At 47.3% G+C, this 27,167-nt stretch overlaps 10 protein-coding genes across 10 annotated transcripts; 5 read left to right on the top strand and 5 right to left on the bottom strand.

Annotated features, from left to right (window-relative positions):
* Positions 1–944: 944 nt before the first annotated feature.
* Positions 945–2,687, bottom strand: N7525_000316 (Zn(II)2Cys6 transcription factor domain-containing protein; the record flags this gene model as incomplete). Its single annotated transcript, XM_061211532.1, is given in 2 exon segments — positions 945–2,582; positions 2,598–2,687. 2 exon segments carry the CDS (start codon positions 2,685–2,687, stop codon positions 945–947), a joined length of 1,728 nt encoding a protein of 575 aa, XP_061070758.1.
* Positions 2,688–4,756: 2,069 nt separating this feature from the next.
* N7525_000315 (NAD-dependent succinate-semialdehyde dehydrogenase) lies at positions 4,757–6,422 on the top strand (the record flags this gene model as incomplete). Its single annotated transcript, XM_002558596.1, has 4 exons — positions 4,757–4,901; positions 4,952–5,128; positions 5,184–5,787; positions 5,837–6,422. The coding sequence occupies 4 exons, from the start codon at positions 4,757–4,759 to the stop codon at positions 6,420–6,422; spliced, it is 1,512 nt and encodes a 503-aa protein (XP_002558642.1).
* Positions 6,423–6,869: 447 nt separating this feature from the next.
* Positions 6,870–11,502, top strand: N7525_000314 (uncharacterized protein; the record flags this gene model as incomplete). Its single annotated transcript, XM_061211531.1, has 8 exons — positions 6,870–8,333; positions 8,808–8,890; positions 8,946–9,833; positions 9,884–10,092; positions 10,146–10,278; positions 10,335–10,559; positions 10,620–10,775; positions 10,932–11,502. 8 exons carry the CDS (start codon positions 6,870–6,872, stop codon positions 11,500–11,502), a joined length of 3,729 nt encoding a protein of 1,242 aa, XP_061070757.1.
* Positions 11,503–11,660: 158 nt separating this feature from the next.
* On the bottom strand, positions 11,661–13,969 carry N7525_000313 (uncharacterized protein; the record flags this gene model as incomplete). Its single annotated transcript, XM_061211530.1, has 5 exons — positions 11,661–12,292; positions 12,342–12,432; positions 12,479–13,293; positions 13,365–13,682; positions 13,738–13,969. 5 exons carry the CDS (start codon positions 13,967–13,969, stop codon positions 11,661–11,663), a joined length of 2,088 nt encoding a protein of 695 aa, XP_061070756.1.
* Positions 13,970–14,549: 580 nt separating this feature from the next.
* On the bottom strand, positions 14,550–15,813 carry N7525_000312 (NAD(P)-dependent alcohol dehydrogenase; the record flags this gene model as incomplete). Its single annotated transcript, XM_002558600.1, has 3 exons — positions 14,550–14,852; positions 14,904–15,315; positions 15,371–15,813. 3 exons carry the CDS (start codon positions 15,811–15,813, stop codon positions 14,550–14,552), a joined length of 1,158 nt encoding a protein of 385 aa, XP_002558646.1.
* Positions 15,814–16,124: 311 nt separating this feature from the next.
* Positions 16,125–18,220, top strand: N7525_000311 (flavin-containing monooxygenase; the record flags this gene model as incomplete). Its single annotated transcript, XM_061211529.1, has 8 exons — positions 16,125–16,229; positions 16,283–16,341; positions 16,397–16,491; positions 16,560–16,843; positions 16,906–17,013; positions 17,104–17,314; positions 17,367–17,664; positions 17,713–18,220. The coding sequence occupies 8 exons, from the start codon at positions 16,125–16,127 to the stop codon at positions 18,218–18,220; spliced, it is 1,668 nt and encodes a 555-aa protein (XP_061070755.1).
* Positions 18,221–18,601: 381 nt separating this feature from the next.
* On the top strand, positions 18,602–19,722 carry N7525_000310 (uncharacterized protein; the record flags this gene model as incomplete). Its single annotated transcript, XM_002558602.1, has 2 exons — positions 18,602–18,928; positions 18,982–19,722. The coding sequence occupies 2 exons, from the start codon at positions 18,602–18,604 to the stop codon at positions 19,720–19,722; spliced, it is 1,068 nt and encodes a 355-aa protein (XP_002558648.1).
* A 1,081-nt stretch (positions 19,723–20,803) lies between these two features.
* On the bottom strand, positions 20,804–21,201 carry N7525_000309 (uncharacterized protein; the record flags this gene model as incomplete). Its single annotated transcript, XM_002558603.2, has 3 exons — positions 20,804–20,885; positions 20,937–21,081; positions 21,135–21,201. The coding sequence occupies 3 exons, from the start codon at positions 21,199–21,201 to the stop codon at positions 20,804–20,806; spliced, it is 294 nt and encodes a 97-aa protein (XP_002558649.2).
* Positions 21,202–21,475: 274 nt separating this feature from the next.
* On the bottom strand, positions 21,476–22,703 carry N7525_000308 (SDR family oxidoreductase; the record flags this gene model as incomplete). The annotated part of the gene is made up of 2 exons (XM_002558604.1): positions 21,476–22,362; positions 22,424–22,703. 2 exons carry the CDS (start codon positions 22,701–22,703, stop codon positions 21,476–21,478), a joined length of 1,167 nt encoding a protein of 388 aa, XP_002558650.1.
* A 1,648-nt stretch (positions 22,704–24,351) lies between these two features.
* N7525_000307 (uncharacterized protein) lies at positions 24,352–25,211 on the top strand (the record flags this gene model as incomplete). Its single annotated transcript, XM_002558605.1, has 3 exons — positions 24,352–24,551; positions 24,609–24,953; positions 25,013–25,211. 3 exons carry the CDS (start codon positions 24,352–24,354, stop codon positions 25,209–25,211), a joined length of 744 nt encoding a protein of 247 aa, XP_002558651.1.
* Positions 25,212–27,167: the final 1,956 nt, after the last annotated feature.

Below are 27,167 nucleotides of genomic sequence, written 5' to 3'. Positions count from 1 at the left end.
CGTTGAAGTGACGAGAATGTGAAAATCGATGGTATGTACTTGGCCATGCAGAATTAGCGCTAATCCGCGCTACCAAATCCATTACCATCAAGACTTGCACCACGTGTGGCCCTTGTCAATTCGAATCTGCCCTGCTTGTATAGTTCTGTACCCTGAAATTTGCGAATTTCTCTCAGTTCGAGGTTTTCACAACTTGATGCTTGATTGTTAAATTAGGCTTCCAATCGCATGTGGTAGTCTCGGAGGTGTCGGTTGTAAACAAGGATCAAATCATAAATCCGTTTGGGAACGTCACTATTACCGGTAAAGGGAGGGCACTGAAGAGACAATTTTCAAGTACAACGCGTTTCAACAATGATCAATACAAGTGTTGAGGGTACGGAGCAAGAGAGATGGAGGGAAAATCGTGAAGAAGAAAGGTGATGATGCATCTATGGAAAAGAGCCGGTATATAAGCCGGCGACATGGCAAACGGGATAGACTAGGAAAATGCTCGAAGAGCTCAGTCTGCACACAGGGACAAGCGCATACCCTGCAGGCATTGCATGTCAACAACAAGTAAAGTATGTTGTGCCCGTTGGTCAGTAGTTCCTTCGGCGCCTTGCAAACCCTGACCATTTCTCGACCACCCCTAAACGTCCCTGCCTAGTCCTTTGCTACCTATTGTACGTAACTCCAACAGCAGACATACATGCCACTCATTCCTCACGTGAGTATCGCTGAAGGCAAATAGACTCCCGGCTTCAGAATACCAACACAAACTGTTTCCTCATATAGACAGAGTACACAAGGTGGCTATATATATCGTGGACAAGGAGTCGAGTTTAATTAATCACGCAAAATTACGAGTGGGTCACTCCTAGCTACCGAGCAAGCTTTGCTTAACCCGGTGCGGCGACATCAACACCAATGTTTGGATTTGTTCAAATCGCTATTACGGCATACTACTGTAGATCTATACACTCTGTGAAGAGGTCGCCAGTAGACCTACACTTCCCATGAACCAAAATGTTAGTGATCATCTGGCTGTTATAATGAGTGAACTTGGGCATTCCACCGCCATCATCCATGGTCTGCGAGACCCCGAACACGTCGCGGCCCATTGTCCTCTGCCGATTTATCGCCTTGACCACAGCAAGCGCCTGATATACAGGGAAAGCCCCCTCCTCAGTCGGCTGCTTCTCCTCTAAGGTCTGCAGCCACTTTTCGATCTGCATGCTAAGAGAGAGGTCCTGACAGCGGAGAGACGCAGCTAACAACAAACCCGAGAACCCTATTGTATAGTTATTCCGGATAATGGACGTTTGCATGTCGGTTCCTTGGACAATTCGAAGTAGGAGGCGGGCCCATGGTTCTATCTCCAAGCACTCACTGCCGAGATGCTGGGCGTCGCGACAAGGAAGATTGCGCAGGAAAGATATGCATTGCATAATCCGGGCCACAACGTAGTAAGCAAAATTGAGGGCTGCATCGTGTGCTTGGAAAAAGATGGGTGATGTTTCTGAAGCATCACCCACAAGCGGTTGTTCCGATGGTGGCAGATATGATAGCCACTCGTCGAGCCTTTTGGACTCATCCTGTAATCGCGCGAAGCGGTCTTCCGTGTCATCTCTGTCGGACTGCAGAACGCTTGCGAGGGCTGGTTCGAAATCTGTTTTGTCTCTCCAATGTTTGAGAGTTTCCTTCACATTCAGTCGATGGGATTCACATAGAATGCTTAGAACCACGACCCGTAGATCGTGGAAGGAGTCAGAGGTTCCTTCGAGGCCCCTTGGGAAATCAATCGAGGGCATATTTCGCTGTACATCGAGAGAACTGAAGTATGTACGCGCCCACCAGATCAGAAATTGCGACTGTAGCCATGAAATGAGGAGGGCTCTGTACAGTGAATATCCAGTGGTCTCGCGGAGCTCGACGAGAAATGCCGACAGGCCTTGGACATGACAATAGTATCCGTCAAAATTACCCATAGACGCTTCAATGTAGCCAAAGAGGACTAGAATTGTAAGGACCTCTGCGGCATTATTTCGGTGGTCGTCTTGAGTGAGCGAAATAAATTTTTTGATCGCAGAAGAATAATACAACTGACTCCTTGTTTGGTGTATAAGGTTTGGACTAAGTGTTCCCGTAGTCGGAAAGGATGTTGAGTATTTTCTTTCGGCATAAATGCGGCTGATATTGCACGAAGATAAAGCGAGGATGGCATCTTTCAACGCCGGAAACCCAAGCAACTCAGAAGCGCAACGGAATATTGGATGTAGTGCTGGCAAGCAGTGATCCTCCCAGTAAGTTGAGTAAAAGACATCTCGATCAGTATGTTGCAATGATTGGGCGAGGTTGATGTTTGGGATTTGAGGACTTCGACTGTGTTGGCCGAAGAGCTGCAGCCCCAGGCGAGTTGAGTCGGGTTCGGCTGGCTCCGCCTTTGCACCTGTTTTCTTTGGAGGGGGTGCGGTCACGACCCGGAATTTTAAGTCTAGCTTGACGCTCTCGCACACTATCCCCAGCCTAACACATGTCCCGCACACTGGCTTTTTCTCATCACACTTGGTCATCGGTGTCAGCGGGATCCACGGCAACTCCTATAGGGGACATACTTTGGTGCGTCGTTTGCGACAGCTCTGGCAGCCATTACGCGAGCGGACAATATCTGTTTTCTTGGGTCTAGGGGGAGCTGGTTCGTACATTTGATCCTTTAGCTATCTACCAGCCCAGCGCGGGCTCAGTGATCGAGAAATCTATGGCTGATACCCCCTGAGGACCTCAAGAATAAAGTTAAATGGAACAGAGACGGTGTGTCTGAGCGAATACGGCACGGAAACCGTCTAACTATTGCAATGCAAACCATACAAAAATCAAGGAATAACACTTTTTCCGGCCCAATGAAGGTGCATGAACTCTTGTATGGTAACTGTTGGAGATCACGTGACTATGTCACGTGACTCCGCTTGCTCACACATTAGCTAGCTCGTCTAGATAGTTTCTTCTCTTCTCCACGCATTTATCCCATTTTCCAGAGTATACTACATTCCATCGTAGTCCGTCTCTATCAGTATCCCTCTTGCACCGGTCCGAGGATATTCCGGGTAAAATACTCGGTTTCATTCTATGGATTCGGCCTTAGTATTCGACAGGTTTTGAGAAATGTAAAAAAATTCCAGTCAAGAAAGACGAGATCAGGCTGGGGTACAATATAGATGACCAGTACAGTGGCACCACCCAATCACATCAAGATCCCAAATCGAATTGCCAATGTTAAATCTCATTAGTGTCACACGACCTTTCCCCATGTACATAACTAACGTAATCGGTAAGCACGCAAGCGAGCTGCGCAGCCCAAAACACATAGTAAAAGCGATAAATTACAACTTGATATCTCAACAACGGTTGTTTATAGGAACATTTCCTTTTGGCTTATTGGTTTGTATATAATATTACGTCGCTTTAGGGAGTTTCGAGAAATTTAATAAATTGGTGACTGAGATATATATATATCTAGAGATATCCTAGAGTTCAGCGATGTTTTCGTTACCATAACAAGGCAAGTTCTCGATTTACTCAAAATTGATGTATAGTACTAACAATGCTTATCGATTGCTATCGGCAAATAATATAATTAAATAAAAGCGTTGGTGGTTGAAATAGAGCATCACGTTTACTATGTGTTTTGGGCTGCGCAGCTCGCTTGCGTGCTTACCGATTACGTTACATATGTACTAGTCTTCTTCCTTTCCTACACCTTTACATAGCTCTGTCACATAGTAATATCCATACTTGTACAGCCTTTCTTGATCTTGTTTACATCGTAGACCTTATCAATAAACAGGCGATCAAATTATGGCGCAGAAGAATGGAGTGGCAGCCTGGGGCGTGCTCGCTTTCTTTCCAAGGTTAGTATCAAGCAATTCTCATTTCTTCCATTTATTCGTTGTTATAGCCCTTGCACCTTTCAAAACATGACAGCAATACGCGTATCCGTATAAGCATGCCTGGTTGGGGTAGTGCCGCTCTATAAGGGCCCTCCAAGGCTGCTCAGTATCCTGAGTACTTCACCCCACACCTATGAGTTTCCTGCTTTGCAAATCACATGTGTAGGTGCATATAATAATGCTAAAAGCAACCCTGTGTCAGCATTCAATTGAACCGCAAGATCGACAATGTGAATTAGTTGCTCCCCCGAACTCGACATCGGGGGGCCAGGTTGCTTGTGCAGATCTTTTCTATACGCGTATCCGTGTTCGGCCTACCTTGCCAAGACCGAGATGATATTGCTCCTTTTTATAAAAAACAAGGTGAGCAACAACACTCCAGAGTGTGGGCGTCATTGTTGAGGCTACGAAGGAGGACTACTAGTGAGAACTAGTATGGAGGGAAATCGGGAAGAAGATGGATACTATGAATCTATGGAAAAGCAGGCTGTATATGAAGCCTGTGCTAACAAAGGAATGGCAAACTGACATATCAAACTGACAAAGCAAAAGCTCAGTCTGCACAAAGGGACAAAGGCATAAAGACATACCATACCATGCATGTCAACAGTCATGCCTTAACTCTGAAATCTATAGCGACAATTACGCAGCCCAATTCCCGGGGAAGGGCTTCCCGGAAGGAGCCCGTGTCAGTCTCCGGGAGTGATATTCCGGAGGAAATTACATAGTACATAGCATATATAATGTTAACAATGTTATTGCCCGGTGTATATCCGGTAACGAATATTCTCTTCACTCCAATTGCGCCTACAGATATCATCCCTACAATGTCTAGACTCTCATTTCCACAAAAGTCGTCGGAGGCTGTTTCAAACAACGTCGCGACAGCCAAAGATTTGGAACTACTTGTTCAGGATCAGGCTTTTATTGATGGATGCTGGGTAAAAAGGAAGCAAACCTTCAATGTATATGGTTCGTCCCTAACAATCACTGTATATGACACTCAGCTCATTATTCACTAGAGCCATCCACGGCACAGGTTCTCGGGACTGTAGCAGACTGTGATTTGAATGACATTCAGTCGGCCATCGAAAGTGCAAATGTGGCCCAGAAGAACTTTTACTCTTCAACTACAGCTGCGCAACGTGGGAATCTATTGCGCAAATGGCACGATTTGGTCATGCAAAACATTGAAGACCGTAAGGATCTTCCTAGTTCCAAGGCTCCGCTTTCACCTCTAACAGCTGTCTTTAGTCGGAAGAATTCTATGTCTAGAAAATGGCAAGACTATCAATGAGGCCAAAGGCGAAATAGCCTATGCGGCGAGCTTCATTGCTTGGTTTGCCGAAGAAGCAACGCGCTCGTATGGAGACACAATCCCATCATCGACACCGAACACCATTGTAATGACCGAGAAAGAGCCAGTTGGTGTCTGCGGAATCGTTACTCCATGGAACTTCCCAGCAGCCATGATCACTCGCAAGGTTGCCCCAGCTCTGGCTGCTGGGTGTGCCGTGGTTATCAAGCCACCAAGTGAGACGCCATTTACTTGTCTCGCTCTCACAAAGCTAGCTTTGAAGGCGGAAATTCCTGGTAAGGCCATCCAGGTCTGCCCTACGAAGAATAGGCAGGTGGCCTCAGAGCTCGCCACACACCCTCTCGTTCGCAAAATTAGCTTCACTGGATCTACCAATGTGGGCAAGAATCTTGCCATACTAGCAGCTGGCACCCTTAAAAGGATTAGTCTCGAGCTAGGCGGCAATGCTCCTTTTATTGTCTTTGATGATGCCGATGTTGATCTTGCCGTCGAAGGAGCCATGATGTCCAAATTCCCATGCTCGGGTCAGACTTGTGTGTGGTGAGTTTACTTCATACTCTTTGTTATACAAAACCTAACGATAGAATAGTGCCAACCGCCTCTATGTCCAAAGAGGAATCTTGGACAAGTTCACTCGGAGTCTGGTACAGAAGGTCTCTGAACTTCGCTTGGGACCCGGGATCGAAGACTCGTGCACGCAAGGCCCGCTGATTAATGCGTCCGCCGTCAACAAGGTTAAAAACCACATTGAAGACGCTGTGTCAAAGGGTGCTTCCGTGGAAATTGGTGGCTCGGCGCCAGAAGCACCTGGATTCTTTATGCAGCCCACAGTCCTCTCTGGCGTAACAGTGGATATGTTAGTTGCTCGAGACGAGACATTTGGACCTCTGGCTCCGATATTCCCATTTGATACAGAGGAGGAAGTCTTACAACTGGCTAACAGCACCGAATTTGGCCTTGCTGGGTATATCTTTTCTGGCAACGTGGCGCGTGTTATGCGTGTTGCAAGAAAGCTTGAAATTGGCATGTGTGGTGTCAATACGGGAAAGATCAGTGCAGCTGAATCGCCTTTCGGGGGCGTCAAAGAGAGTGGCTATGGTCTAGAAGGAAGTAAATATGGAATGGCTGAGTATCAGACTATCAAAACAATTACTCTGGGGAACCTTCACATGTAATGTGAAGCCCACTACTTGATACAGTTACTTGAAAACTGAAGACTTCGAATGAATCTCCCTCTCTTTCTTAATGTGTTAAAACAACTCCATTAGCTCGACAGTAATATCTGGAATAGCCTCATCAATTTATGCTTTACCCGACGTCTCTTTCAGTCACTGTTCCAGACACTCAGGTCCGGGATTATATTCCGGAAGTGTGATTATATCTCTGGAGTGAACCTTACGTATTGAGCACCGGGCATATTGACTGAGCCAGATGTTGTATTATTGCAAACGCGGTCACTCATTCAAAACGTAAAATGAGTTCCGGGTCCGGGCTACCCCGGATTTCTGGGGATTATCCCCCGGGTGGAAGTAAGTTAAAACACTATAAGAACCAACAGAAGTTCCAGTTCAGGGTTGTTCCCATTCAATCTCGACATATCGTTTTCAATTCCCACGTTCACTATGAGCTTTGAACTTGAGGGTACGAAACTCTCGTTGGGCGTTGCCTTCACCACTTCTTGCGGCTTCCTGCTCTTTGGTTACGACCAAGGAGTCTTTGGCGGCCTCATTGAAAACGGAAGCTTCCAATCAACCTTCCGGCAACCTAGCCAAATGGTAATCGGACAGATTGCTGCAACCTATGACCTCGGCTGTTTCTTCGGTGCCATATTCTGCATGGTCTATGGAGATCGAATTGGTCGTCGGCTTTCCATCGCCCTAGGATGTATCGTGCTCACGATTGGGGCCGTAATACAAACAGTGTCGTTCAGCGTAGCGCAGATCATCGTAGGTCGATTCATTGCTGGGCTGGGAAACGGCCTCAACACAACTGCAATTCCAGTCTGGCAGTCAGAGATGTCCAAGCCTCAACACCGTGGTCGCCTGGCCGTTTTCCACCTCGTCCTCAACCAACTAGGCAATGTGACGGCCCAGTGGCTCAATTTTGGTCTTGGATATATCGGCCATCAGCAAGTCTCCTGGAGATTCCCTATTGCCTTTCAGATTTTCTACGCCCTTGTTACCCTCGTCCTGCTTCCATGGTTACCTGATTCGTCACGATGGCTCATTCAAAAGGGTCGACTCGAGCAAGCCAAGGCTGTCACAGCCCGACTCCATGCCAAAGGTATCCATGATCCCGATTTATTGGCTTTACATGAAGCATCCGTTCAAAGCGTTCAACATGAGCTTGAAGTCTCCAAAGTCAGCTGGCGCACTCTCTTGCAAAGGGACAGCCTACAAACCAGAAGGAGGGTTCTCCTAGGAATGGGCACTCAGTTCATGCAGCAGTGGGGTGGCATCAATGCAATCAACTACTATTTGCCCGTTGTGTTTGCCTCTCTGCAAGTCTCCCGCCAAATGTCACTGATCCTGTCCGCTTGCAATGCGATCAATGTTATGGTTTTCACTGCGGTCGCCCTGACAACCATTGAGAAGGTTGGGCGGAAAAGACTCATGCTATGGGGCGCGGTGGGCCAAGGCACTTGCTTTGCCCTGTTGACGTCCGGCCTGGGCGTTGGAGGAAGTCAATGGTCAGCTGTTGCAATTGCCTTCGTGTTCGCTTACTATACTGTGTTCGGCATGTCCTGGATTGCCGTACCGTGGATGTATCCGGCAGAAATAAACACCCAAGCCTGGCGCAACCGTGGCGCTGGACTTGCGACTGCGACCAACTGGATCTGCAACTACGCCGTTGTCTTGGTGACTCCCATTGGCATTGAGAATATTGATTGGCGGTACTATATAATATATGTTGTTTTGAACTTTTCTTTTGTTCCTATTGTTTCTTTCTGGTATGTGGAAACTGCCGGTTTATCTTTGGAAGAGATTGATAAAATATTTGAGGGAAAAACATACGGTATTCCCCTGGATGTGTCAGAAGGTGGCGCTACCACTGAGAATGAAGAAGGCAAGGCTAGACAGGATGAGGTCAACAGTGAATGGATTGAAGCGGTTGATTCAAGCAAGCGAGACTAGAGGAATCTTGTTACTTGGACATGGAGATAAAACACAGATGGATAATCAATGGAGTATGTATTGGGGTGGACGGACAGGAGAAAGAGGGAGGGAGAGAGGTGATGACAGATGAAGAGAGCAGGCAGACTGCCTCAGGCCAACACTAGCTTCACCGATCCAAAATTGTGACTCCACACCTTCGGGATTCGAATCCCGGCCCTCAACCATCTTGAGTAAGAATTCGTTTATGAATCGTTATCCCTCCAAATTAATCAGTATATGAATGCGATCTGAATAAGATTTGGCAATGCCTCAAACCAAGACCGTCAAGCCTGCACGCAAGCACGTTACGACTGCATGCATTCCATGTCGAGACGGTAAGGTAAAAGCATGTAATCCCGGAATTTGAGAATTGCTCGTGCTTGACTGACTATCGGATTGGGCTAGTGCGATGGATCAAAGCCCTCATGCAAGAACTGCGAGTCCAAAAACAAGGATTGTACATACAGACAGCGCAATGACAAAAGGAAGTAGGTTTTGATATAGCCACAAAGAAAGAGAATCTCTGTATTAAGCCATCAACAGGATCCCCGTCCGCGTTGCCGTTTCGCTCTTGGCTTCAAGAGTTGCAGTCCTCTCTCAACATATCCAGAATGCGGGCTTCGGAGTTCCGGCTATGGACAAGAATGACCGAGATACCCTAAGAGGCATTTTGCAGAGCTTAGGAATTGCCTGCGAGAATGTGCTAAGTGACGAGAATACATCCCACAGCGCAGGAGCCAGCTTTCCCGGGAGCCAGAGACCTGTTGATACGACCCGCTTCGTGGCCCATGACCAGACAAACATCACTAGTCCTCAACCACCGGCTCCAGGATGCGATAATTACCATCCTGGCGGTGATTTGCCTCCACTTCATGAGCGATCTGCTGGTCAGATATCAGCAGAAAATGTTCCAGAAGATGCAGTGCTGGTAGATTATGATGATACTATGGCCCATATTCAGAATGGCGCAGGGCCGAGTCAGCTTTCCGAATCATATCGCATGCATGTTGTGACACCGACTCAGTTTCCCCCCAATGTTGATGTGATCCCCAGTGAAAACCCCGAGACCGACAGCGAGGACGAAGTCACTGACCAATTCGCATGTCGCTTGGGGCGTGTGCAGTTGACGCACGACGGTCAATTACGGTATTTTGGGTCGACATCTAACCTAAACTTGCTTGACGTTTCAGATGACATTAGAAATTTTACATCTTCTCTTTTTCAGAAAGATGCACAAGATACACTGGAGGATTTGGGTCTCAACATAGAAGTGGAGGAGGCTTTTGAGAAGCATCTACTCCAGCTTTACTTCGCCTGGCAAGACCCTTGTCTGCACGTTGTTGACAGTGAAGCGTTTTGGAAGGCCAAAAATCAGAATCGATATGAAGGCTTAACTTCAGCTTATTATTCGCAGGCTTTATGCGATGCAATGTGAGCATGTCCCTTGACTTTGAAGACTTCATGCTGATAAAAAAAAATAGGTGTGCAATGGGTGCAGCTTATGAGCCCAAGTATCATCCAGATCTTGTTACATTCCCTCGGTCCTTGTCACAGTTTTTCGGGGATAGGGCCAAAGCCCTCCTGGAACTGGAGATTGAAAACCCTTCACTGGCAACAATTCAAGCGCTGGTAATATGCAGTAATTATGAAGCTTCAGGTACTAGAGACACTCGCGGCTGGCTGTATAGTGGTAAGTCAAGCTTATATCTCTTTGGCTATTGGAAACAGATTCACCTTAAAAAGGGATGGCCATGCGACTTGCATTTGACCAAGGTCTCCATTTGGATGTCACCCCTTACGTGGAAAAGGGTATCATCACGGCAGAGGAATGTAAGATTCGACGAACAGTTTTCTGGAGCTCGAGTCTCAACGACCAGTATGACATCTCTACTTGCCGTTATCAAGCCTTGCCGCCTAACTGATACTTCAAAGATTTTGGGGCTACTATTTGGGACGGTCTGTCCGAAGCCCGGTAGCTGGCGTCTCCGTTCGAAAACCATGCTGGAATGACAGGTCTCCTATGTCTCAACAGGCACCACGTTGGAGATCTTATGGATGCTCGCAAGTCAATATCCAAGGTATAGCTAACCCATCGGACATGATATTCCAGCAGTGGATTGCTTTATATGACTTGATGTCCCCTGTAACTGATGTACTGTGAGTTATTAAAATTGTGATGCGCGTCCTCATCAAACAAAGACACTAATCCCAATCAAGTTATGGCTGCTTGGAAATATCGAGGACAGCGCTTCAAGAGCTCACCGCTGACACTGTCGCACGGCTGCTTGCTTGGAAAAATAACCTGCCCAATGACCTTAACGTTGATGCGACCAAAGAGTCCTACTACTATTTGCCCCACGTTCTCACTCTGCAGTAAGTTGATTATTTATTTGGTATGATAAGCTCATGTACTAATTTAAGAAGTTTGCAATATTATCAGTTTATGATTCACTGCCATCGCCCCTACATATCGAAAAATCATATACAGCCTAGACCATTACAAGGGCCTGGACCTGGACATGCACGCAGAATGTGTCTCGAATCGGCAATCTCGATAGTCAAAGTCCTCAACATGTATGAGCGACGATACAGTTTTCGAAAGGCAAATGTTCAGATGGTGTCGTACGTGTTCTCAGCAGCACTTATACTCATGTTCGTCACTGTTCCAGGCCAAAGCAGCACTCAGCACTCAGACCTAGTAAGGTACCTGAGTACATGCTTCTGGGCATTGGATGAAATGGGCACTTGCTTTGAAAATGCGAAGCGAACAAGCAGATTTTTGAGTACGCTTCAGCAGCAATGGCATAAACGCAAGCGGGGAATGGCCCAAAAAGGCGCAAAAAGGGGTCCAGAGAACGAGAATAGTCCCGGCAAGCATCCAAAAAGGTCGCGAAATACAGCTGGGACACAGAACTGGCTGGGTGACAATCTATGTAGCTCTGCAGAACTGGGCGTGCCTGTTGCCGTGGACTCGCCAATATCTCACGAGACTCACGACCTTTCATTCTTTGGAGACAATGGGCCTGATTTGGTTGAATTTATGGATCCGGAGCTGTGCAATATTTTACTGAGTGATGGAATACCGCGGGCAATGAATTAACGAGATAGTTGGTTTTTATATCTCAATTTATTTTACAAATTGATGCTTTAAGAACCTTGCAGCTCACATTCTATCAATTACGTTGATCTGATGATACTGATAGTTTTGTTTTGCTTGTGCATCCATTCTCAATCTATATCACACTTCGATAGCCAGATTTAGATTGATCGCCAACCCATCTGTCTTGCACTGCGGCCGTTCAAGAACGCGAGGTATCTCTTAACTCGAAGAACAATTCCGCGCGTGTCCAATCCGAAGCGCTCGTAGTTGCTTGGGTTAGACGCAGAGTAACCGTAGGATGTCATGCCCACACTTGCTGTAACATAACGTGCCCACGTGGTGGCCACATATTCCTCCACACTGATGATGGGGTTGCCATCGAGGGGGAAAACAGACTCTCTGTATTCTGCGGGCTGCTGATCAAACAGATCAAAGCTAGGAGCACTGACAATCCGGCAACGAATCGAAAGTTGCTCACTCAGCTCGTTTGCAGCACGAATGGCGTAGTGCAAACTCGTACCACAGCTAACTAATGTCAGCTGGGCATCTGGGTGCTCCTCAAGTACGTATGCTCCCTTGGATACGTTAAATCTGCTTGTAATTGCTGGCTGGTCGACTGGATCACGACCAACAGAAATCATCGTTGGACTGCTTGCGGATTCAACGGCCCACATCCAAGCGCCGATTACCTCTTCGGCATCAGATGGCCGGATGTATGTGAGATTTGGCATGGCCCTATATAAGGAGTCAAGCTCCACTGGCTGATGAGTAGGACCATTCTGCCCCTCAGCTAGTCAAAGTTAGGTGGTCTCCAAGACAGTAGTTACGAATTGTCTTACCGAACGAGTCATGAGTTGCAATATGAATAGTTGGAAGATGACTAAGAGCTCCCATGCGCACTCCGGGTGCTGCCTGTAAGGATTTCGGACCCTGGTCAGCTTGTAAGCGAAGCTAGGGGTATCCCTTAAGAACTTACATAGATGTAGAACATCAAAAATGTTGCGGTGACTGGTAAAAAGGTTCCCGGGTGGTATGCTGCAAGACCATTTGAGATAGAGGCCATAGCATGCTCCCTGATCCCATATCTGATATATCGGCCCTGGTAGCTCACTGAGGGGTGAAAGACATCGGTATCCGAGTAGAAAAACTTGTTGGAGTTGACAAGGTCTGCACCACCGCCACAAAATGAAGGACATGTCTCCCAAAGCTTTTGAAGAATGAGTCCATTTGACTCCCTGGTTGGCATTTGGCTGAATTGGCTGCTGTCCAAATCCTGGAGAAGTGATCCTAAATCTGGCTTCGCACCCCGCAGTCGAGAGGCAAAATCGCTTGCCAAATCGGGGAAGTCGAGGGTGTATTGCATCAGCAAATGTTGCCAACTCTTTTCCAAGGCTTCTCCGTGCTGTTTTCGTTCACGGAAGTAGTCTAAGCCACGCGCAGTGGGTTTGTGACTTTGATAGGGATCTTGTCCAATCGCCAACTTGGACTTCGCAACACTTTCAACGTCAAAGCTTCCATGGTGTGCTTTCGCTGTTCCAGCTGTGGTAGTACCAACACCGATGACGGTACGGATGTTGATAAAAGTGGGCTTCCCTTTTAAGGATTGGGCACGCCTCAGAGAGGAGCAAATGGCTTGAACATTATCACATCCGTCCATTACATCAAGAACATGCCACCCAGAAGCCCGCATTTTCTGGTTGATATCCTCGGTATTAATCCACGAAAGAGGGCCATCACAAGTGACACCATTGTTGTCGTAGACTAACACCAGATTGTCCAGCTGGAGATGGCCTGCCAACGAAATTGCTTGAAGTTTTCTCAGTATATGTTTATTTCATAGTTCTGAACCAATTGGGAAATACCTTCGAGAGCAACACCTTCCATCAAGCAGCCATCACCCGTCATGCAGTAAACTCGAGAGCTGACTACTTCATAACCGGGTCTGTTAAACCGGGCTGCTAGGTTCTTGGAAGCAATAGCCAAGCCAACCGAGTTGGCAATCCCCTGTCCCAATGGGCCAGTGGTAACTTCAATACCGGGGCATTCAATTTCCGGATGCCCGTGTGCGATGGTGGTGAATCCATTTTCCTTCCCGCCACCATAGCCCTTTAGCTCATTCATTGTCCAAGCATTGAATCCTGTCAAGTAATTGAGGGCATACAAGAACATGGCACAATGTCCTAATTTTGATTGTCAGCTATATCGTCAATCTTTTAGTTCTGGGAAATCACATACCGTTGGAAAGCACAAATCGGTCTCTGTCGAACCAGTCTGGATTTGAGGGGTTATACCGCATGATGTGTTTCCATAAAGCCACACCTATAGCAGCCATACCAACAGCAGATCCACCATGGCCTCCACCATTCTGGTTGCATATGTCGAAAATCAAATTTCTCAGCGTTAGAACCGCGTGCTCATCGTCGGGCATGTTGTTCACGTCCTTGGTGCTGACTCCAGTAAAAGCCATTACAATTGACAGAGTATTCAGTCAGAATAATACATAAAAGAGAAGAGCAAGATATGTCGAATAACTCGCGACAAGCTTGAGGGTCATCTTATAAGATGCTCGGAGTCTATTCTCTGTACCGGGATCGCATTCCCGATAATGGAAAGGCAGAAAACTGAGGTCACATAATCCCGGATGCCGTCCGGGGCTTACAATCAACCTGATAATACACTAGAAGGAAAACGACTCAGACATTTTTTTTCGCTATTCTATCTCGCCTTCACTTGCGTATGATGCAAGATCCGACTATAAGATCTTCATGCCCCAGACAAATTTAATGGCTGCTCACTAGGCAATATCGAGCCGCTTCCCTCGTTGAGGCGACATTACTTTCTACTGTGAAGCCTTATATCCAAAAGCTTCTGCGTAGTTCTGGCTATGATTACGCAAGTGCGGAAAGTGCTCGATTAAACGACTCTACTCCTAGCAACAGACTTCTGTGGCGTCTCCTGGACAATTTTAGGATTCAGGGAATCTACGTCTACAATTGAAAGTGATGGCCTCGGATATTTTCAATATATTTGTTAACTATGTATTTTGATCAGAAATTAACGACTGTCTTAATAACCAACTTAGACTCCCCATCTCGTGTCTTCCCGGCAGTGTCATAGGCTGATGGAATAGAATCGAGCCCGACAAACTGATGCGTAATGAGCTTCGTCACGTCCGGTTTGAGAGAGTTGGCTCTCACACCCTCCATGATCTCGATTGCCCGAGGATAGCAATTCACATAGCGCCACACTGATACCACATTGATCTCACGACCCGTGAGCTCTGCGATAGGCCATGTTTGAATGGCAGTGCCCATTCCCACAAGCACAACATTTCCGCCATTCGTAGTCGCCTATGACGAAATTAGCTTACTGGCAAGTTTAACTATTGAAAGAGAGCTCACATATATCGATGTTTGCACGCAACTTTCGACCCCCGTACACTCAAAAACATGGTCAACCTGGCGCACCTCTTCACCTCCTGGCCATTTCTGGTTGCCAATCTGAAGGGCCAGATCCTTCGCAACGGAAAGACGGCTTTCAACAGTGTCCCCTTTCTTCGGGTCAACCACGAATCCTACGTCTGCAAAGCCGTGTTCCAGGGCGAATGCAACCCGGCCTTTGTCAACATCGGCAATCACAACAGGGCTCCTATGTTCAATTTTTGCAACTGCAGCACACAAAAGACCGACTGCCCCAGCACCAAGAACTAAGCATCGCGCCCCTTGCTTCATACCTGCCCTGTTGACTGAATGAACACAGACAGACAGCGGCTCCAGCAAAGCACCATCATCAAATGAGAGTGTTCTTGATAACCTGCGGGTATTTGTTATCAGCTATAGCCCGCTTTCTTAAGCAGTAAAACACTTACTTGTGACACCACTCCGCGGGATGGTCGACGAACTCCTGAAGAGTCCCCTGGAAATGGGGAAACGATGCGCCGCTGCTTCGGAAGCGCATTTGGGCGCAGATATTATATCGGCCAGCTTTACATCTGTCGCATTCCAGGCATGCGACACCACTCTCTATTGCCACGGAATCGCCGACTTTGAACTTCCCAGTTTCCAGAGCTGTCGCGCCAACTTCCACCACCTCACCCGCTGCTTCGTGCCCACCACACAAAGGCTCTTTGACTTCGATTGATCCATTTCTGCCGAACTTGAAGTAGTGCATGTCGGAGCCACACAAGGTCGTTGACCGAACGCGGATTCTCACATCAGACGGGCCGATAGAGGGCATTGGTCGCTCCTCAAGACGCAACTGCTGCGGGCCGTGCAGGTACTGGCCCTTGCTGGTTCTGGGAGAAACGGTCATAGTTCTTTCGTTTCCTTGTTGAATTGGTCCTGGTGGCAAAAACCGTCATAGAGCGTCTCGGGCGAAGGAGTAGTCGTCTCCACAAATAGTAGGACCGTGAAATGAGTTCCGATCCCCGGATAATAATCTCAAGTCAAGTTTCCTGGTCTTGCATGCAGATGTTCCGATATCCCAGCGTCGGGATTAGTCTCCCGGAAGGGAAATGGGGTTCTCCAAAACAAAAAGGGCAGTCATAAGACGGCGACTTCGAAAGAACCTGTTGCAAAACCTTTTCTGATCTCTGTACTTCTTCCATCATTAGTTGTGACAAAATGGCTTCCTCTTACGCCCCTACCGCCATCATCATTGGTGCAGGTCCTGGTGGTATCTCAATGGCCTATCGTCTAAAGCACGAATTGGGCTTTAATGATTTCCTGGTAATACCTATAGCTTGTTCACCGATTATGCGGCAAGTTTTGACATGTTGCAGATATACGAAAAATTGGATGGTGTAGGTGGCACTTGGCGATCAAACACCTACCCTGGCTGGTAAGCGTTCTCGACAAGAAACAGTTTTCTCAAATCACTGACAGTTGCACCTCAGTGGTTGTGATCTTCCTTCGCACCTTTACTCTTTCAGCTTCAATCTCAATGCCAATTGGTCCAAGGAATTGTGCGAACAGCCCGAAATCTTACAATGTTGGTCAATCTGAACTGAGTTTTCCACCTAAGTCGCGTGATGTTGGCTGACAATATATTACATCTAGACATTGAAGACACTGTTGACAAATTCGATCTACGGCAACATGTCGTTACCTCGGTGGAGTGCTTAGGGGGTGCTTGGAACCCGGACGAAAAAGAGTGGACTGTGAAATTCCGCGACGTAGAAACCGGTCTGGAATTCGAGCGCCACGCGACTGTCTTCGTTTCCGCAGTTGGTGCTATCTCCTTTCCCCGGGATGTGAGATTCAAGGGGATGGAGAATTTCAAGGGTGACATGTTCCACACTGCACGCTGGGACCACTCGGTTGACTACACTGGCAAGCGAGTGGTAAGCAATCTTATTCTCCAGGGCTTCCTGATTAGACCCATTACAGGCCTAACCTTTCTTAGGCAGTGATTGGAAACGGTTGCAGTGCCGCCCAAGTTGTGCCTGCTGTTTCCGGAAAAGCAGCTTTCGTGCAGCAATACGCTCGCAGTGCACAATGGTATCACCCACGTGTAAGTCCATTTTAATACCTAGTACTAGTTCTTTGCTTGGTACCTCGACTAACCTGAAGTTGCTGAAAGCCAAATAAATCCTTTTCACAGCTGGAAAAATGGTCGTTCAGGTGGTTGCCTCTCTGGCAACGATGGCTTCGCTTGCGCATTTTCCTCACCGCGGAGCAGGAGGCTTACACTTATTTCTCCTCGGAGGCTGGCATCAAGGCCAGGCTTGCGGCGGAGGACGAGTCCCGAGAATACATCCTCTCTCGTACCCCTCAGCAATACAAGAAGGCTGTGGTGCCTGATTTTCCTTTGGGTATGGAAACAGTTCAATTTACTGAAGAATAAAAGCTTATGTTGTCGCACAGGATGCAAGAGACGCATTTTCGACCCTGGTTATCTTGATTCTCTTCATCAATCCAACGTCAAGCTTTGCAATGAGGGAATCCAGGAGTTCACCGAGAACGGAATTATCGGATCTTCGGGCATTGAAGACGAGTTTGATATTGTTGTGCTTGCAACCGGCTTTCAGGTCTCGCAGTTTCTTGCACCAATGGAGATTTATGGTCGACATGGTGTCTCCTTGAACAAACAGTGGAGCGAGTCTCGAGGAGCGCAGGCTTACTACGGCACGTTCGTGCACAACTTCCCCAACTTGGCCATCATGTAAGTGAATTCAAGGAATATTTAATTGATCCTAGCTTACCCATATAGTTTCGGTCCCAATACCTTCCCTGCAAACAACTCTGCTCTGTTTGCCTGCGAAACTCAGGTTTGCTTCGCGGTCAAGGCACTCTTCGAGCCAATCCTCGACCGTCGAGCTCGAGTGGTGGAAGTAAAGCAGTCTGCAGAGGAGAGGCATACTATCTCTCTTCAAGAGCAGCTTAAGGGCACTGTTTTTGCGGGGGATTGCTCAAATTGGTACATCAATGAGTTTGGTCGAAATGCTGCTTCGTGGCCGGCGAGGGCTGCTTTCCTTTGGTTGGAGACATTCTGGCCAAATTGGAAGGCATTCCTCTGGAAGGACGGCTCCGCTACATGGCCGCTCTACCGATTGGCTAGATGGTGGAAAATGGGTTCGTGGTGCTCTAAGGCAAGCATCGCGGCGATAGTTGCCATCTTCCTGTCGCACAACAGAGCCGGTAGTACCTTGGGGGTCACTGGGGCTTTTGAGACCTTGCATGAGCGTATTAGAGCTTTGACGTGCTATCTTGCTATCTAGGTGGTGTAATGGTAAGTTAGTATGTTGTATAGGATATCCTGATACGCCCAAAGAAAATGATTGAAAGAAAACGTCCGAAAGCTACCCGTAGCCCGCAAATACTGTACAGTATAGAGTTCACGGGGAAGGGAAACCTCTTTCTCTCATGTAGATCCATTGATTTCTACCAGAGGCCGAAGTAGGCCCACGTTAAATGTCACATAATCGGAAGGGCGATACGTAACGCTATGAAAAATTCCGAAGAGGGGTACTAGGGCCGGCTTTTGAATCCCGACCAGCGGGCATAAAAATAAACAACCGATTTCCTGGGAACACAGCCATCATTTTCAATTTCCTGCGTTATAAATATTTTACACCGCTGCGGATTATATTAGGTTCGAGATGACGAAAGTGAAGGCCAATATCGGTGTGGTTGGCTTAGGCCGGATGGGCCAGCGTCATGCATTGAATATTCTCCACCAAGTCCCCCGAGCCAAGCTCTTCGCAGTTTGTACACCAGCATCTCATGAGATCGAATGGGCGAAGGCAAAACTTGTACCAGATGGGGTGCTTGTATTTCAGAGCTTCGAAGAGATGATCCATACGCCTGGGCTAGACGCCGTGGTCATCGCGTCGCCAACCGAGCTACACATAGCGCAGACATTGACCGCTATGCAACTCGAGATACATGTTCTTTGTGAAAAACCGATCACAAGAGACATCCCACAGGTAAGCTATCCGATTTAGCCTCTGAACCACTAGTGCTTATTCCGCGTTTGTAGTTACGTGATTTGATGGAAACAGCAAAGCAGCATCCCCAAACAAAGGTTATGGTTGGATTCGTCCGGCGTTTTGACGAAAACTATATGGATGCCATACAGAAAATCAAGAGTGGCGCCATAGGGGAGCCTCTTATTGTCCGTTCACAGGGTGCCGAGAAGCTGGATAAAAGTGGCTTCTTCATCGAATATGCTCGACAGAGTGGTGGAATTTTTGTGGACACCGTCGTTCACGACATTGACTTGACTTTATCTATCCTAGGCGAAGAAGTCAGACCCAAAGCTCTCTGGGCTACTGGAATCATTGCCCATCATCATGAAATGAAAGATTTCAAGGATGTCGATAACTCCGTGGGTGTCGTTGAATTCTGGGGTGGCCGAATCGCCCACTACTATCATTCCCGCACAACCTCACACGGCTATGACAACTGCACGGATATCATTGGCATGAACGGAAAGATCTCCATTAACTCGGTACCTCACTCTAATCGGGTTCAGGTATCGAACGCGTCTGGAATCATGCAAGACTGCACCCCTAGTTGGATCGATCGATACCGAGAAGCCTTTGTCACTGAGGTGAATCAATTCACCGACGCTATTCTGGACAATACGGAGCTTCCAATGAGGCTTTCCGCTGCCTACACAGGTCTCAAGATCGCAACTGCCTTCCAAGAAAGTTTGGAAACTGGTCGGAAGATCGAGTTTGATGAAAATGGTGACCGAATCGTGTCCAATGGCAAATAGACATTTGGAATTACCCCAATTTACTTTATTCTTGTTAACATTCACGGGATGCCTTTATGTCTTTGCCTCTGTGCAGACTGAGCCTTCTGCTAGTTTGCCATTCTCTTTGTTCATGGAGGCTTCATATACTGCCTCCTTTCCATATATTCATTATCACCTTTCTTCATCACGATTTTCCTCTTCATCTCTAGTATAGTAGCCCTCAAGGATTCTCCGAATTCAAATGTACTGTCAGATTCTCAAATCTCTATTCCGGGAAAAGTAGGTCCCGAATTAAGTTGATGATGACAATTCCTAATGCTACTGTACGAATTTCAAGTGGTCGATGGCATTCCGAATATCGGTTATCTGATAACAAAAACCTATAAACTGACGATCCTAATTTGGACATGTTGAGGCATCTACAGCTTATAGTTTCCAGAGGAGACTTGCATGCCACCATCGATAGCAAGATCCTGCCCAGTGACATAAGAAGAACCACCACTCAACAAATACAACACGGCCAGTTCCACGTCCTGTGGTGTTCCGACGCGCCGAAGGGGTGGTGCTTCACAGAAAATTTTGAGCAACTCCGGCCGAAGAGATGCAAGTGAGAGATTCATATCTGTGGCAATGTATCTAGATTTGTTTAAGCGATAAGTTCTCGGTGCGTCAGGGAGCTCCTTACCCCGGAGAGACAGTATTAACACGGATTCCATCAGGAGCCAGCTCGTGGGCCAGACTTCTTGCCATTGAAAACACAAAGCCCTTGCTTCCCGCATAGGCAGTCAGCAGATGACCAGGGCAGACATGTTGCGCTGACTGTGAGCAAATCATCACGATACTTCCTTTAATACCATACTGCTTCATATTCTTCACGACATTCTGTACTGCGAAGAATGTTCCCGTCTCCTTTTCAGAGTTAGCATTTGCTTATCATGCAGCTAGCAAGAAACGTACATTCACAGCTTGGAGATTTTGGATATCTTCCCACTCATGCTTCAAGAATGGCTTGTCGATACAAATTCCGGCTGCCGTGACTCTGCTCAACATTGATTTGTGAGTCATGGATTACCCTTTACTGGTGCGGACTGCCCTGATCTCACACTCCGTGGATGTGGTGGAATTTCTCTAGGATGCTGGTAAAAGTGCGTCCGACCTCCTCCTTATTGGTCAGATCACAGCTTTAAAAGGTAAGTCATCTGTAATCTTTCCCGTCAAATAGGATCGCTTACCAGTAGTAGTGAAGCTGATCTGGAGTACTCTTCCGCCAGTCAAGAAAGACAGGATCAGGCTGGGGTAGAACGTCGGTGACCACTACAGTGGCACCAGCATCCAAACAAGTTTTCGAAAGTGCCATGCCAATACCCCGACCACCACCTAGGAACGTGTTAAGAGTTTGTTTGAGGACTTTGGGGAATGGTGCTGTTTACCAGTGATTAGGATCACTCGGCCACCGAGACTGAAACGAGCCGCCAAAGAGGATGCAAGGTTGGCCATGATGTCTGTTAAACCTTAACTACTGTCAAACGGAATAAATCAACTTATGAAGTATGAATGAAATAAATATCTAACTGCAGGGCAGGGTGAAGACAAAATACATATTTATATTTGCACTATACTTGTGGAAAATATGGGTCCAGCTGGTGGAGAATGACTACCCGGGACTTATATCCCGCCGGGAATCATGTTTAACAGTATTTCAAATCCCGTGTTTTCCTCTCCAAATATATGTTCATTTGATTTGTTCTCTCTTTATTCGAACAAGAATCCCTCAAGAAGAAGGCACGGGTATGAACCTCGCGTTCACCATCCGGTCAAATGTAACATGATAACCCTGGAGAGTATCAATCTGCTCGTTGAACCCAACGGATCGAGCTGCCTCAAGGGAATACTCCCGGGCAAAGTCAAAATCAACAAGCATGAAGTTCGTATGGCCCCAGTTCTGCGACTCAATGAGGCCCTTCTTCAGGTCATGAGTCAAGACCAAGCGGTCCCAGATCGCCTTATTCTCGGAAACGAAATCCTGCATATTCTTCTGCATGCCATCTGGCTCGACACCATTGAGGCCAAAATAAGAGCAAATTCCTGGCCAGACCTGAGCCCAGGTGACAGCCTCTCCGTCGCCACAATTAAAGCTTGATCCGTTTTGACACTTGCCGCGGTTAAGAGCAGCGAAGATTTCCATCTTAGAAAGGATGTCTTGGAAGGTGTCGGTGTGGCGAGTGTGGTAACCGTGCAGACGACCGGGGAATGGAACTTTGGCATCCTTTCCATTGACTTCTCTGTACAGAGTCAAGTAGAAGGCAATACCATATGCCATGTTCATGACGTTGGAGCCAGGGGCGAAGCCGACAATGCCATCCGGTCGAATCTCAGTGAAGGTCCAGTTTTGGTCTTCAGAGAGCCTTTTTAAGAGATCATACTGGTCGTAGTAAAAAACGTTCTCTCTCCATGGCGAAGGAATGCGGGGCATCTTCTCGTGGAGAGGAGGCTGGATGGTGACCTCTTTAGGGAACTCCAATCCATACCCCTTACCACCAGTCTGCAGGATGACCGCTTCCATTGTGGGTGAAACAGCGGAGATGGCTTTAATGGCGGTTTGGAGAAGATCGGTGTTGACCTTGCGCAGCGACTGGAAGTCGCCAGTCTGAATGTAAGCTGCGCAGAAGTTAGTATATGTGGCTTCAAAGAAGAACCAAGCAACGTAGCAAATACATACCACAAAAGAAAACCACGTCGACTGACTCCACCTTCGCGACCTTCTCTTTAAGCTGAGCTTTTACCGCTTCCACGGACTGTGTCAGGTCAATGCCCGACACAATATTGAGGCGGTTATCGTCAGGGAGATAAGCGTCCTCGCTGATCCATGGCCGATTGCACAGGCCAGTCACGCGGTTAAAGGTCGTCGGGGTTGGGTATTGGAGGGTTTGGTTCAAGAGAGACCATCCGGAGATTCCAGAGGCTCCAAAGATAAGGGCATGCTTTCCAGTTTGGGTCATGACGACATCAAATGTGCAGAGTGTTGAAAGATTAGACAGGAGGGAGACTCAAATGAATCTTTAAATACTTTCTCCTCACCGAGGCTGATCATGGTTTTCGTCTTCGGGTTTCATATCCCGGATGATCCAAAACACAATGAGTGAGACAATGTTATTTCTCATCAGGCGGCTTATTTCCGCTCCTCATGGCGTATATTTGTTGGCCAGTATGATGATAGCCTTAAGTAATTTAAGAATGAACCGGCGATGATTCAATCGCTATATAGAGGGTATCATTCGGAGAAAATCCTTCTTGGTGAAACTGTGGGCTGCATTCTCAACATTCTTAATCTTTCCTTCTATCGCTCTTAATTGTTTTCCTTACTGTTGGCAATACGAGAACAAGCAGAGTGGAATGAATATTTTACCTGACTGAACAGAAGACCGGGGGAGGAAAAGAGAGAGAGAAGACTCAGAGAGAGGAAGGAGGTAGGTAACTAGTTAACAAACAAGCAGGCATTACTAGCCTGACAAATCAGGCAGCCACCAAGACCTCGCGACCAAGCTCCAACACTGAGTTAGTTAACAAGTTAACTGACTGCCGTAGTTAGTTCGGCTTCTATCCTGGAATATACAGGGGCTTATATTGAAAATCTCTTTCCAGTCTTCTAACACAATTTAAATCCGCAGCTTTTCTTGAAGCCCACTAAACAGCCTTTCCGCACAGTTAAGAACCGATGTATATTTATATTTGTGGGTTATTGGCGCGAAGATATCGTAGATGTAGATTACTAGAACAGTTACTACTACCAAGATGTTGAAAATCCCAGTCAATTTCCATTAATACTGGCCCTTTTGATACAAACAACGATGACCCTAATTCGGGGTCACATTGCATATGCAGGATCGGCGCTTAGCGAACCAACGGCGCTTAGGCTCCTACCAAGTGATGCCTGGTTGGCTATATGCAGTCTGATCACGCAGGTCACAATCCTACTGCATTAGCGCCCTGTTCTCAGTCTTCTGTCTTTCGCGTTGTTGTCTGTTCTCACAGAGCCTTTCTGATTCCCCATGTTGGAGGTATATGAAAAAAAAGCATAAATAGATGCTTCTTCCCATGTATGAAGAAGATAGACAAAACGTTCATTTTCCTTTCTACAGTATACAAGATTGGAATTCACCATATTCATAGTATTTTCATATACTATTTTTGATCTCAATACATGCTGTACAGAACGCTGTTTCTGTAATCAACACAATATAGGCAACACCCCTCTAGACACCGAGCGCTTTACCGTCCGATTTCTATCATACCCCTACCCCCGTCCAACAAGGCCATCTTACGATTCCCATCTGGGGGGCCTCCTCGTCACTTACCACCACCACCACCACCACCACCACCGGACGACAAATCACCGCCGCCATCGTCATCGTCAGGACGGTTCGCTGTAAGTCCCTACCCGCCGGATTCTTCAGCAACCACGCAAACGGACCTAGATCGTGCTCGCTTTCTTTCCAAGGTTAGTCTCCAGTCTTATCATGTCGTCATTATGACGTCATAACATCTCTAAGATCCCGGCATTTCTTATTTAGCTATATCCTGGACAGCTCGAAAATCTTCCAACTTAGTTGGATCAAACGTTTCGCTTTTCTGTCAATCGCCGAAGATATGTCTGACTTTTGGTTAACGGAGCATATCCGCCACCTGGTGGTGCAACCTGCCGATGCGCGTCTAAACCCACCCGAGGGCTACCTTTTCGTTCAGGATGGTTTTATTATCTCATGCGGGGTAATATACGCCCTTTTATATGTGTTTGTTATGATAAGAGCTGTCAAAGATCGGGTCTTGCCAGGAACAATCAAGTACTTGTACGCTGGCAGACTTCTCGCGGTATATTACACTGGGTGACTGACTGTCCGCTTTAGGTCTTTGACATTGGCGTATGAGTTATACTACGCCTTTGCGACTACATCAACGCGGCTGGAGAGAATATGCTTTCTTGCTTGGTTTGAGCTAGACCTGACGTTTGTTGCGCTTGCGCTCTGGCGTGTCTATCGCCCCGATCAACGGAAGCGCATTGCCGGAGAGATGTTTATATACTGTATAACAGCTCTAGCAGGGTTGAGATACTTGGGATATCTCTACCCAGATGACCGCGAGCAAATTACAGCATATTGGACTGGTATCCTCTTGCAACTTCCGGTTGGGTGGGTGTACGTATATGGGCTGGTGAAACATCGTTCTCTACTGGGCCACTCCCTTGAGATTTGGTATGCAGCTTGCTTTTCCCACCACCGTGGTCAGTAGATCTTACTAATTGTTATTACAGGCTCCTGCGTTATTTGGGTTGCTTCACGGCTTATGGTCTTTTCATATGGCGGTATCTCAACGTCCCTCGAAACTGGGAGTATGTGGGATCGTTTTGGAGCATCGCGACTATTGTGACCACTCTTATCCCGGAGACAGTATATCCCTTCCTATATATCTGGGTATTCAATCAGAACAGAAACAAGGTAAAAATGGGTTAGACACGGCATTGCGAGGAATACCCCACGGGGTTGTACACTGAGACATTGAGTTTTACAGATTTGAAGGAATACTCCCGCCCTGGAAATCATCTTTGAATAGCGATATTGTGAGACGGTAGAATATGAAATGAAAATAACGTCGACAGTAGTTGACGACTGCGAGTACCTCTTTCTCAGAGACCTGCTTACCCTAACCGCACTGTCAAAGGGCCATAGGACGAGGTAAGGCGTTTATCCCTCAATCCACAGAGCAGGTAGATCGTAGCAACCTGCAGTGGGTCGATGGAGGTTGAAGTCCGCAATATACAGCAGCCTGCACGAGTCAAAAGAACCGCGGACTTGCTCCTCCACTGCCCCTCAACCGTCACGATCAGTTCCATTTCGTAAAACAATCGTTTGGATGAACAGATCTTTTGAATCCAGACCTGTTGAACCTAAATCTGTTGACCCTAGATCTCTAGCAGCTTGTCTTGCTGATTTGAACAAGGCATTGCCAATTGAAAACTCTGTTTTTGGCTGTAAGGCTTCAACGGCTCGCCAATCTGGAAATTACCAGCTCCGTGGTATGTCTTTGGTGCTCTCGGCTCCCAAAAGACGACATCTCTATGCACCGTCATCTTCTTGGTTTGCCGGTTGTAATTGCGAAAAACAATGTCCGTTGTCACCTTCATAGCCGGCAAGAAACCCGATCCAGGCGCGGGCAACCATATATATATCAGAAAGACTGAAGTGGGATGGCTGTCAATCCATATATAAGCATGACCGTAAGACACCAAAGAGTAACAAGGTCTTGATGCTACATGCTACCAGGGAGATGAAGGGGGAAGAAAGATGTGATAATCCGTCTATGGAAAGGAGTATATGAAGCCTCCGAGAATGACAAACGCGACAAACCAGGCAAATGCTCAGTCTGCACAGGGACAAACGCATACCCTGCACGCATCGCATGTATGCATGCATGTCAACACAAGCATTGATATCTAGATCACATCACCCGGTTCGATACCAGTTTGTGTCTACACCATAGCATAGCCCCCAGTATAAACGAACCCAACCCACCCACCCACCACAATGCCATCAACCACTCCCAAAGACCTCACCATGCAAACCCGCGACTTCCATCTACCGCCAGCTCGCGCCCCCCCTCTCTCCAACCCCTCCACCACCTATCTCAACGCCTCCTTCCAAACCCTTCCGACCTGATTGTCCACGGCGCAATCAGCGCTTTCAACAACGAAGCCCTTCTCTCGCCCTCCCCCAAACAAACCTGGCTCCAAACAGGCGAAGACGCAAACTCCCTAATTGCCCGGTACACCAGCGATACAACAGAAGACCTCAACAACTTCACACACAGCCTCAGGTCCAAACCGGGCGATAAAGTCGTCATCCTCGACTCGGGGATTCTGCTACAACCAACTATATTTGCTAATAACAATGATCGGCTGGGACATTGTACCCCCTGACCTTGGCTGGCGGACTCTGTAGCGTTGTTTAGGTCGATCAAGGGACCTGGCGAGAGCGCGGAAATCGTTTTTCTGGTTACTAAAAACGGCACTTGGATGCAATACAATCCAAATTATGCCGGCAATGTTTCGCACGCGCTGAGAATCGTTGCCATGACTGCATTTCAGGAACAAAGACGGCTTTCTACGTGTTCAGTATCAGCTACAAGAAACTCATGGAGATAACCAGATTGCAGGGCTCAAGCTCAATCACTTGAGGTACACTCACCCGATGGGTGACCGAGCTTAATTGCTTGATTGATTGATTGATTGTGTTTAACTTCCGGGGGGAGACAGGGCGAAGCCCATGTTCCCGAACCTCCCCAGGGGTATGGGGACGTGCTAAGCTAAAGAATTAAATACATATATAACTAGTGCGCCTTTAGAAAGCAACTCGAGGATAGGTGCAGCCGTAAGAAAAAGAAATCGTGGTTCCAGAGGGGGTCGGCCTCGA

Source organism: Penicillium rubens, assembly GCF_028828025.1.
Source record: "Penicillium rubens strain IBT 27055 chromosome Unknown utg000001l_segment0_segment0, whole genome shotgun sequence".
In the NCBI taxonomy this organism is placed as follows: Eukaryota; Fungi; Ascomycota; class Eurotiomycetes; order Eurotiales; family Aspergillaceae; genus Penicillium; species Penicillium rubens.
This window is presented reverse-complemented; position numbering and strand designations above follow the sequence as displayed.